Source organism: Dreissena polymorpha, chromosome 2 (genome assembly GCF_020536995.1).
Source record: "Dreissena polymorpha isolate Duluth1 chromosome 2, UMN_Dpol_1.0, whole genome shotgun sequence".
Lineage (NCBI taxonomy): Eukaryota > Metazoa > Mollusca > Bivalvia > Myida > Dreissenidae > Dreissena > Dreissena polymorpha.
This window is the reverse complement of record NC_068356.1, coordinates 97,465,340-97,477,691: the sequence shown is the minus strand read 5'-3', so window position 1 is coordinate 97,477,691 and position 12,352 is coordinate 97,465,340. Positions and strand designations below refer to the sequence as shown.

General features: G+C 33.5%; 1 protein-coding gene across 2 annotated transcripts in view; it reads right to left on the bottom strand.

Moving 5' to 3' along the window:
* The window catches only part of LOC127868170 (uncharacterized), a 60,850-nt gene extending 52,796 nt beyond the window's left edge, over positions 1–8,054 (bottom strand). The window contains exons 1-6 of one of the 2 annotated variants that reach the window (XM_052409804.1): positions 7,911–8,054; positions 6,429–6,520; positions 5,919–5,990; positions 4,649–4,781; positions 1,938–2,038; positions 1,036–1,110 (exon numbers count right to left, since the gene is read on the bottom strand). In XM_052409804.1, coding sequence (XP_052265764.1) covers positions 1,036–1,110; positions 1,938–2,038; positions 4,649–4,781; positions 5,919–5,990; positions 6,429–6,520; positions 7,911–7,986 — 549 coding nt within the window. In that variant the 5' untranslated portion in view covers positions 7,987–8,054. The remainder of the gene's footprint in view (positions 1–1,035; positions 1,111–1,937; positions 2,039–4,648; positions 4,782–5,918; positions 5,991–6,428; positions 6,521–7,910) is intronic. The other variant, XM_052409805.1, reaches the window with a different exon arrangement.
* Between the last annotated feature and the right edge of the window lie 4,298 nt (positions 8,055–12,352).

Genomic DNA, 12,352 nt, shown 5'->3' with positions numbered 1-12,352 from the left:
GTTTTAACAATGCAATGTCCTTAAAGCCAAATGTTCTCGCGAGCTTACCTTTGTATCGCACGCATTACGCCAAGATGTTTAACACCTTTAAACAGTATTGCATTTCCAAAGAAAGGTGCAAACATAAGCCACTAACGACTTTGCAAAAAAGAGACTTATATCCAAAAAAGGAAACTGATTATATCAGCTCGTCACATGCCATATTCATTTACGTTAAAAAAGTCTAGTTATGCATTACACGCGAAAGACTCTTCAACGACCTGAGTTAATTGATACAATTTGAGCTCTCTTCATATATTTAGACACACAAGCACACAACAATAATTATTTGCATTGAAATGCTTTACAGAGAAGTATATGTGACCGCACCATTTTAGAAATATGTCAATGATATGAACTTTTTTGGTGAAAAAATACAATGGCACAGCAACAATGAATACGGCTTTCTATATATAGAAATGAGACTGCGCATGCATCGTTGGACCATGACAATACTTCATGGATTTTTTCACACATCCATTTTGTACAATTTGCAATGCACTAAAGTATAGGCATCGGAAGAATGACAATCTTTTCTAATGTTCACTAGATAAGTTTATTAATTTTCAAACTTGTCAAATCAATCTCATACACATGCACATGGCTAATTTGTGTTTTTATTTATTGTCAATTTGCATTACGGGTCAGTGCCTCATGCGCGTTAGCATCAATCTTCAAAGAAGCGCAATTTTTACAGCGTAAAATCACACTGATAGGTAAGAATCGACGCATGTAGTAAAGATGTTTTAACATTTCGCGTACGAGACACTGTACATAAATCAATTATTCAATTTATTCCAGTTATTTATTATTTAATTATTACTAACAACGTTTCACTGTCAAAAACCTTTGTCACATGAGTATATACATTACATTGAGGTAATTTTAGGATGAATGGAAATTAAAAACCGTGGTTTTAAGTAATTGTTAATTGTAACTTATGTACATCAACGGTCAAAAAAGGCTTCACAAAGTTGGCTTGATTCAAGAACTTACTCCTTTGGCCATGCATTTACTCGTGTACTTCTCTGCGTTGGTAAGAGGAGTGACTACGGTAGACAGGAAGCATTCCTGGAGAAAGATGTGTCATATTTCCCCTTTAGGTAACCAATAGAATATGGCTTGTGTTTAGAACTACAGCTTGCCGACATTAAAATCACACGGGTGGTTACAAGTGGGCATATAACAGTCCACCTACTAAAATCGTGTAAAATAATTATATACACTAATGCTAAAACATATTTGAAGAGCAAAAACATACATTTAAAGGAAAAGTACGCTTAAACCCTTTTAGAAAATAAAAGTAGGCTTAGGTCATATTGGAAGAAAAAATGTTTTTAACTTATTGAGGATTAAAAAATACTTCAACCCTATTCGACGATAAAAGTATGTTAAAATCCTACTTGAATAATAAGTTTGCTTACATGCTTTTGGAAGATAAAATCGTGCTTAAGCCATACTGTGAGAAACAGTATGCTTAAACTATATTTAAAGAAATAGTGTGCTTAAATTCTATTGGACGATATAAGTATTCGGACACATTGGTATTATCAAAAGTAAATATCAATTAAAAAAAAACATGATAGGATTGATGAAATTATAACTGTTTGTACAAATTGATTTTAAAAGTCAAAGTTGTTTAGAAATCTGCATCAATAACATTAATGCAGAAACAGGTGTTATTTCATTTACGGACAGCGAAGCTACCCTCCATGTCCACTATGAGGTTTCGCTATCTAATTAAAAGAACAGCGTAGATCCTGACCGTTGCGAAACGGCTGACTGGTCTGGAGTTTCGCTTGCCGCATATGCAATAAGACTTACGTGCATGACGAGACTCGGGTGATATGTTTGGTAATTAAATGTAATTGGAATATAATGAACACATTTAAACCTACGTTGCCCGATCCACAGTTGACCACTGTCTCACAGGAGTCAAGTGTTTCCTGTACGTCACATTTAAAGCAAATCGGTCCACGGAGTGTGACGTCTGGTATAGCTGGAAATATAATTATAGCAAGAACTGTTATTAAATGCAAGAATTTACTACGCTTTTCATGTTTGGAAAAATCTAAGTTAATCAAAATATGAAGAAAAAGTGTTGAACGAAAAAACTCGACCTGGGTTAAAACAAGGGATCTTAAAAGAAATATACAACGCATTATCACTTAGCAATTCTAGATTATTAAATACATTTTTACAAACGCAATATATATTTGTTTAATTTCTTAAAAAGGGATTTACAGGATTTTTTTTAATTCGTTTACCATATCTTTAATTAAAATTAGTTCTGACCTTAAGTATTAATTCGCCTGGTTGAATCTAATGCATTTATTCTTTATCGGATCAATAAAATGTCGATGACATTTAAGCGTTCCAAGGTGTGGACAAGTCATTGAAACCTCGTAAGTTCTAAACTTTAATAAACCTTTTGAGCTTTTGAGGTGAGGAGATTGAAGAAATAGAAAATTTGAAGTAAAATCATTTTAAATGATGATACTATCCCAGTTTCAGTGGACTTTCAAGGTGGAAAGCCAGCTAAGTATGTTTGCAGCCTATCATAAACAAGGTAATATCAAACACGATATATATATAAATTAAAACTGAAGATAATAATGAAATATCTGAACGAACTTGTTACCTTAATACAATAGCATCTCACTATAAGTTTACTTATAACAAAAAATGATTATAGTACTGAGGATTTTAATAAATACATAACGTAAATAAAAAATAAACAATAGTGAGTCCATTTGAAACGAAAGTATCATAACTATATAGGAAGCTTCAACAATTTAAAAACTATGTCAAATTATACAAGTTCTTGCTTTTATGCAGATTTGTAATTTTTAAACATAAATTTACATGCAATTGTATTATACGTAAAGTGTTTCCTTATAAATGATTTAACAAAGTATGTAGCTTACAGAGTAAATATATAAACAACCAATGAAACCAAAGGTATGTTGACATTTAGCATCTACTTATGAACTGTTATCTTATGTTATCTCCAACAAATATATACTTTTGCTTATAACTCATTTATGCTAATAATATTAATATATATATATGCATTGAGGAGTATATTAACATGCAGGAAAAATTAAATGTAAATGCTTTTGCAGAATATTTCAACTAAAAGCAAAACAATATGCCTTAGCTTCAAAGTATGTGTACAATGTAAAAGCTTTCCTTACATCTGCATAGTACGGGAACAATTTACTAACCTATATGCATTGCGTAGCCTTGACTTCTATTTTATAGATCACTTTATATGTGTTACATATGTAATTTAATTTCTGATTGCATTACATATTGAGTTTTGTGCATATTGTATATCTATACTGTGTTATGCTATGCATATGTGTTTAAAATGTAGTACGTTTAAAACCATATGATTTCCATCATCACGACTGCGGATGGCCGGTTTGTTTGTATGTATGATATCAAGGTACTCAAATGAATCAAAACTGTGCATTCAAGTATTCAATCAACGTTTAATACAAATGTTCAATTCATGAAAAAAAAACTCTGAAAATATTATCATGAGATGAGTTCTTGTTAACATCCTGATGTTTTTTGTTTAAGTCAGCAAGTTTCATAATTCATTAAAATTAAGGACAGAACATTCAACCCAACATAACATACATAATAAATATGTGAAAATCCAGCTGCTGGATCAGTATTGCATTCTAATTATGTACAAGTTGTTGGTCCTTTATTCAAGGCAAGTGACCAATTGCCCAAACAGCACGAACAAACAAAATACACATAGAAGAATGAAGCAGGTGTAATCGCATTGAAACGGCCAATGCAACGCATTGAGGGTTTAAACCGGTTTTTACAGCGCTCAACCTCACACTTGGCCCATCAATATTGACGATATATATCGATATATAAGTGTAAATAAAAATTAACGTCATAGCATTGCAACTCAAATTAAACAATAATAAAGGGGAATTAAAACGCACTTAATTTAATTACCATTGAATTACTCAATGGTAGGAAGGAGACCAGAGCAACAAATTACCAACTTTTTGAAGAACGATGAAATGAAGCTACAACAAGTGTCAACTATATCCCTTCTTTTTACAATAAGATTAAAGAATATAGAATCATAGCATCACATTTTTAATATTCCAGATCATCATCGTGTAAATACAAAGTAAAGCAGCAATATTAGGTGTACAAGATCTATATTACATAGCTTTTTGTTTATGTGACTGCTAAAACATAATGCAAACAAGAAACGCCCGACAAGGAGAATATATTTAAAAAGTCTAACATTATCAACGCTCGGGTTAACACCTTAGAACTGCCAGTGGAAATCATTTAGGGTTAAGTCCTGTTTGATGGTTAGCCTAGCATCACACTAAGCGAAAAATTATTGATAAAACGCATATACCGGTACGTCGTAGCGTTGCAATTGAAATAAAAATATTAGTAATACAGAATATATAAAGGATTTGTGTTTAGTTTTGGGGCAATTACACTTATTTCTTAGTAAAGAGACACGATTAAGATGTCCAAGACTTGCAAGACTATTAATGAGATACATTGTATTAACGATTTTCTTTTCAACAATTGTTGACGTCATTGCTTGACTTACGTTGTGATCCGCATCCCTGGAGGTTGCAATAGTCGCCTTGGCAACACTCAATGCACGTCTCGACGTCCCCATTGGTTCGCCGAGTGACTTTGGAGATGTGAGCCTCGATTGATCTCTGCCTGTTCGGGCATCGCTTTGAAATAAAATACAATAGTGCCATTGACGAAATGAAGAATACGAAAAAGGTTTTATAGTGGCAAAGAAAAACCTGTTCATAGAGCAATTCCGTGTGGTTCATTTTGGAGTGCGAAGCAAAGGCAAGTAACAATACACTACGACAAACAAATCTAATTACTTCATGATACTTAATTAAATGTCGTGCCTTGACTGAGCCTGTGTATTGTTTTTCCACAAGATGGAAATAAGGCTTAGTTTACACACCAAGTTTTATTTCGCCAATGGATTCATGTGATTAAAAAGCTTTATTATTTCTATATGTAATATTGACAAACGTATAATTAAACATATATATTGGTTATCATGATGTTGGTTTTTGTTTTCAATTTTATTCAAATGTGTTATTACTGAAAGGGTATCTATGGTTTGTCGCAATGCACTGATTGTGATAGTAAATTCAAGTACAGAACATTCATACTACTTTAATTAGTACTAATACAGATATCATTAATGCTATACCACCGTTAATACGACTTCTTTTCATATACAGGGTCAGGATCGTTTGTGTTCCCCTTTTAATGTTCGCAAATTGACTGGAGTATTTGACTGTCTGATCTGTTTAATCTGGGTTCAAGTCATATTCCTTTTAAGATTTTACAAACATGTTTGATTGTGTATTATAATACGTGGTAAATATTTAATGCGCATGTTCCTATTGTGACATTTCATTACAATGAAATAGAAATCCTTTTTTGAAAATAATATTACTTGTGAAATGCTTCGATATTTTTGAATTTATATTACATACTGTTTATTCTTACATTTATTTGGTAAACGTTTTGCGAAGAATACTTCATAAAGTCTTCTGGTCGTAGTTGAATTAACTTCAACGGAAAATACATAGATTGCTATGCGCTTAATAGTGTACGAACATCATTTTTGCGTAAAGACACAGTCTTCAAATGTTTACTTTTTAATTGTATTGATTTTATTGTGTTACTAACGTCCGAATTGATGGTGTTCTTAATGTTAGTACATTTTCTTTAGCGCGTTGATTTGATCTTTGTTGTACAAGCATGTTTAACATTTTGCTACTGGCATACGTGCATTGGAATCCCGTGTCATAGATCATTTGTTTTGATGCATTACTTACAGACGTAGCCTGGCAGCCAGTATCATAGAACAGATGTCCTCCATCGGAAACGATTTGGGTCACGTGACAAACCTAAATTGACGGAACAAATTAACGAGTAAGAAGAAACAAGTTTGTTGTTTAACGGTTAAGATATCAAATACACGGACTTAATACTAGAATTTGTATTTTTACGAACAAAAGTTCATAGTCTTTTTTCTATTTGCAAAAGAAGTTTACAGAAGTTCCACAACCAGTATTTCCATAGGGCTGAGCATGGCTCTTTCAGATTTCATTGTATATTAGTATACCCGGGGATATCATATGTGGAGCAAATACGGACCGTTTGCTGTTGACAATTATTTCCCAAACCGAGACCAAAATAATAATAAAAGCGGCTTTCTCTAAACTGCAATTGATTCATTAACATCAGAAGTCGATGGTGTTTTACAAGTCATGGCAAACTTATAGTTCTTTTATTGCTTGGACGGCATTTACCAACCGTGTTCGTTGAACTGAGTTGTACCTCACCTCGTGCTCTGTACACTGGACTACGTGGTTACAGTCGCTAGGGGAAGGTAGTCTCAAACAGTCCATGCACATTGGACCCGAGGCAGCGCCACCTGTACATGTAATCAGAACTATGGGTGAAGTAAAAAACTGTCTAACATAATCAATCTTTTTGTAAATTTACATAGAGTTAATTTATTCGTTGATAAACTAAAATCTAATATGTAATGAATGCATTAAGAGTGTTGTTAAAATAATTTGATTTGAATTGATATTGGACCTGACCGAAGATTGAGATGCACACTATGATTCGCCTTGTTTTGTAACAGGACTCAACGACGATTCGGGGGTATTCCCCGCATAGTTTTTTTACATACAAACTTCCAAAATCATTTTTCTAAATGCGTGTTGTACTTGAAAACATGTAAGTTATTTCCCTTTTAGTTTTGGCTAACATCTTTTGACTAAAATGGAAGACATGTATGGCGCAATACATAACGAAAGTTACGATGCTTTATCCAACCGTTTAATTGTTAGGACATATTGTAAAGAAATGTTTTTGCATAACTTGATGGATGTAAACAACTAACTATTTAACGGATGCTTTTTAAGCAAGCTTTTTAATTTCTTTAGATGGACATGACCCCCAATAAGTGCACGTTAAGTGAATTTTAGAAGGCGCTAATAATAAGAATCAGTAGGTAAAGGATTATTCTGAATATGAATTTACGACCTCAGAGTTCTAACGCAAGTTTGTAACCACGATATCTTTGATACGCTCAATCAAATGTCCACACCAACGGTATATACGGACCCATTTAACTCCCTCTTGGTCGTTCACATCCTCTTGCGGGATATACTATATTGTTTGTTTGTGTTGAAGGGAATTGTAAGCAGTTTTGCGAAATGAAATTTATCAAAATATGTCATATATTTAAAGCGTAATTTATGCATTATGTACAGAAAGGGACGGTTACAATCTTGACACCTGTACAAATATCCGTTGGTATTAACCCATGTATGCTTAGCGTCTAGAAAAAAGGCCTTGGCAAACAGCGAAGACCCAGATGAGACGCCGCAGGATGCGGCGTCTCATCAGAGTCTGTGCTGTTTGCTGGAAGGAATTTCTGTAAGAAATATTCTAAATATTGAAATAAATATACCAGACATCCCTAATTTTTTTAATAAATTGATCCAATTTAGAAGGATGGGAGAGTCCACTAGGCATAACTGCGTTAAAATAAACATCAATCAAAAAAGGAAAAATAAGAAAGCCTGTGTTACGCTTTCCATCAATTATTTTACAAATACCGCGTCTCGAGTTTCCGGGTTTGGACCCCGTGAAAGGCAAACATGTTGTATAACCGTTTTGATTGCATTTTTATATTATTTCTAAATAGTAAAAAATGTAACAAGTTGTCAGGTAATTAATTTAACTATCTTTAAAACATATGACAACATTGAAACAAATCAAATTTACAAGGAAATAAAAATTATACATACACTGAGTCCAGGTCAAACTAATTACACCAAATACTGTAGCTATTAAAAACATATTTCGCAAACGAAAAATCAACATCAAGTGAATAATTTTTCATTAATAATTACATTCCATTTACTGTTCTTATTTGTGTCATTGTCCAAGTTAAAAAGGGGCATTGTCAAATTTTTTTGGTAGTGAAAAATATGCGGAAATTTTACTTCTAAAATTAAATTACTGAAACTATGTTTCCCATTTGTGAAGAAAAACATTAATTGTATTTTTGTCTTAGCAAAATGCTGTGCATAAGACACATATCTCTGTCATATGAAACGCATGAAGCATTTCTTAATGGTTAAACATTTACATTTCAATTACATGATTTAACCATAATATGCAGCTGTTCCTTTAAGGTAACTCGACAAATGTGTACATGGTTGTGATAACGACTCGACATTACAGGCTGCCGCCCATTAATATGGAACGCCATTACTGACTTCATATGACTGTTGTTGTTGTTTGCAGTACATTAATTATTATTTTCAGTGGAGTATACATTATGCATTGTGCAATTTTCTTTACGTTCAGTACATTCCTCCATACATTAATGACCCGGCGCTTTGTGTACGGTTTACCAATAAAAACAATTGCTACTTTCGCGGACCTTTTGGGATGAACATGATTGGAGAATGGAAATTCAGAGTGTTCGGCGTGTATATACAGTTACGATTTATCATGTTTGCACCCAAATCCTTCAAGAATACAATTTCGACAAAATCTTATTGTTTTAGTATCGCAATTTTTCGACGATCTGAGACCAGTTTGTGTGTGTAATTAAAATGAATTTGCAACGTTCTCAATGCTAAGATGCTTGATCGGAATCAAAACAATGAGTTTACAAATAATACTGGGTTTTCTTGCGTAATGTGATATTAGACAACCTACCTATTTAACATGAAACCATTTTAAATCGGCACAATAAAATAACGAATATATTTTACGGAAATTAATTACATTGGCCCTCCTTACAATCAAATTGTTTTAATTGTGGCAAAGGTTTTCCAACAAAACAGCATTTAGACTTTTCTTTTAAATTACTTGAACCTAAAGCTGTTTCAAAAAACTGTGACATACTAGTACACAAGTATCTTTCCATTTCAAAAAAAAACATTGTTGTTGCTTATACATAAAATTAAGGAGGGGGAGCAATTTTCGGTACTGTCTGTGCGTCAACAATAACAGTTACACATTTTTATTAACATAAATTATGTTTCAACAATCATATCATGATGATATTGCTTTTAATATATTGAAAAAACACACCCACCTTTGTATTAAAATAAAAAAAATCATGAAATTTATTCCTACGGATATGTGTCTAAATGATATTTAGAATGAAGGCGAATATTGGTCTCTACTAAAAACATAATTAACATAAGTACTCAAAATCAACGAATATTTTGCAAAATATTTCGTAAAATAATGATTACCCATTATAGCAGTATCAAAATTGTCAACGCTAGATGTGGTATGGTAACATAGATACAAAATGCTCATTCTCGGTTGTTCGCTTGCGAACAACTAAGGTTAAGAGCAAGTTTTGCAAGCCAGTTTTGGTTCATTACCCTAACCTTTATCACAGGCCTGCAGCCTACATACGCGCCGAGAAATAATTCGCGGCCATTGTTTCAGTTCTTGAACTACAATCATTTAAATATTGAAACATTATATGAATCTCGTGTTAAATGAAACAATTTGAAAGGATCATTTATATAAAAAGTAAAAAAAACATTTATTACAATACGTGTCTTTTACATCTTTTAGTACAATGCCTTTCAATATAAAATTGAATATAAAAGCAAATACAGCAAACTGACAAATTAGGGTAGCCTATTCAGGCCTTCAGAACGATTTTCAGACGTGCTGATCGATTACGACACACATTTGTGGTTAGATCATGAAACGATTTTCCTCTTTACGTGACACTTTACTATTTCGGTAGTGTTTTTTTCTCATCTTGAACGCAAAAGTGTGTTTATCGATGTCATAGTCAATTTGTCTTCCCCTGACGATTTAGTGACCGAGTACAGACATGAAAGTCTGCGTGATGGATTTTTTACGCGTAATTGTAAGTGGGCCACAATTTGTGTCTATGTGTCGTTTGAACATGCAGAGAGTAGTCCGGAATTCCGTACATTGAACAGTGTGAAATCATTTACGCAGTGCACAGACACAGTGTTGCAGCCAAATTTCAGGGGATTTCTCTCGAATTAGCCTATTACATATTCGAATGTATTAATTCGTGCCTGCTGGTATTATGTATAGGCATTAAAGGTGAAAAACTGGGTAAAACAGCAACGTCGAAAGAGCGAATAAGTGTTCTACCGATTTTAAGGTCAAATATTGGTTGATACCATTTTAAATACTAGGGTAACAAGTAATGCATAAACAACAAAGTACGGGTTCAACATCGCTGTCTTTATGACTACCTAATTCGTGAGTAAAACGTACTGCTCGCATATTTTTTCATCAATTATCATATTGTTTTTTTGAATTGTATATGGTGTCAACAGTTTTGAAAAGTGGATTTCCATCATGAAATTATTTTTCTTAGAGTGTGATAGGTATTCGATAATTCCACAATATTTATTTAATATAATGGTGATCGCAAATTTTATTTTATATTAAATGGTTCTCATATACCATCTTCATAATATGTTTTAATGCGTTCCAGAACGTCTAAAAAGAGGACATGTTGTTGTTATTTTTGTGACGTAGTCTTTACAACGATACTAACATAAACGTTAACGAAGTCCACTTCAGATTCTTAACGTTGTATTTCTATTTATTAAACTCAACACAACGTTTTCAAATGTTTGTCAAATTCAAGAAAAAAGCGAAGACCCGCAACGGGCCCCGCCCGCGACAGCAATAAATTACAACCTCTCCTATACGGTTGTGGGCGTGAGACAGTTTTTTTAGTAGAAGCAAGATACAGAAGTTGATTGTAACGCGTGCAAATTCTGATGGGCCGTGTGCAAAGTCATGTGTCGAACAACTTCCAACGCAAATATGACGTATGCAATGGACACATATAACGAATACAAACGGAATAAACCGATGATTTGACAAGCAAGGTGAACAATACTCTTGTCCGGTCTATTGACCGTTTGATAACTCGAGGCAACGAAATGTTGATCTCGGCGTGAATGCCTATTAAAGATTCTATAAAACTTGGTTTATTTCCTTGATACAAATTTCGATTATTATATAATTCAAGAATTCCCAAAATGTTCGTTACGTTACATTTTGTTAAGTTATCTATATAACAAAATATGATGATAAACAGTGCACACACATCTCGACATGTGCGTTAAGACACGCTCTTATAAATCTGAATGGGTTTGTGTTCATGTCAACTTGCGATTTTGAAAGCAATAAGATAATTTAAAAAATGAGTTGCGTCTTACGTTTTGCAATAGAGAACAACTTCAGTGCCTTAAGCGCTTTGATATGTTGTGTGGAAAAAAAATATATTTCATGTGAATTTCCCGCAACGATATCTCTTTCATAAAACCACAAACACTAACATGGTACATGAACACGTGTTGAATATATTATCCCAAAAAAAAGAAGAGCATTGTGTATCTTGTTTAGTCTGTGTTTCCTGAACACATCTAGCGTTGAACTTGACTATTACTATAAGGAGCACTAATTTGTTATGTGTTAACTTTATTTTTCGAAATATTGTACGAAATATTCGTTGATTTTGAGTGTCTATGGGCTTTCAATTATAACATCGTATATTCGTAAGTTAAATGTAGCTATAAGCTTAAGAAAGACTTAAGGTTGAAATGTGTCTTAGTTACAGAGTAAGATACGGGCCTAGTTTCACGAGCGTTCTCAGGTTTTAAACTCAAACAGCAGATGAGATTTGAGTTTCCACTCAGCTGAGAATTGAGTATGACGGGGATCTCACGAACGAACTCAAAACTCATCTCAGTTGAGACCGACTCAACTTTCGCTCAACTCAAATATTTATTATTTTGTTGAAGATGTAAGCGAACGTTCTTCAAAAGGAGATTGATTTATAACATTTTACGGAAATTGTGTCAGTTTTCTGTTCGTCTACGAGAGTGAAATGCCTAGGTCAGATATTTTTTCTGAAAGCGAAAGGCTCTGTCTGTTTGAAAAATAATAAACCATTACGATGCTGTATGGTCAACTAACCGGCTCAAACGGCAATACGATGTGAGCTGAAACATGGAAGAAATCAATGCTGACAAATTTGCGAAGGTAAATCGTTTTAAATCCGGCAACGTTCGTAAACGTGGATGCGTTCAACAAAAGCGGCCATTTTGAGTACTGCTTTATAACTTGAGACAGGTAGAACGCTGGCTCAATTATTTTTGCTCAAATCAAAGATGAGTCGACTCAGTACTCAAACACGTTACGTGATCACCAA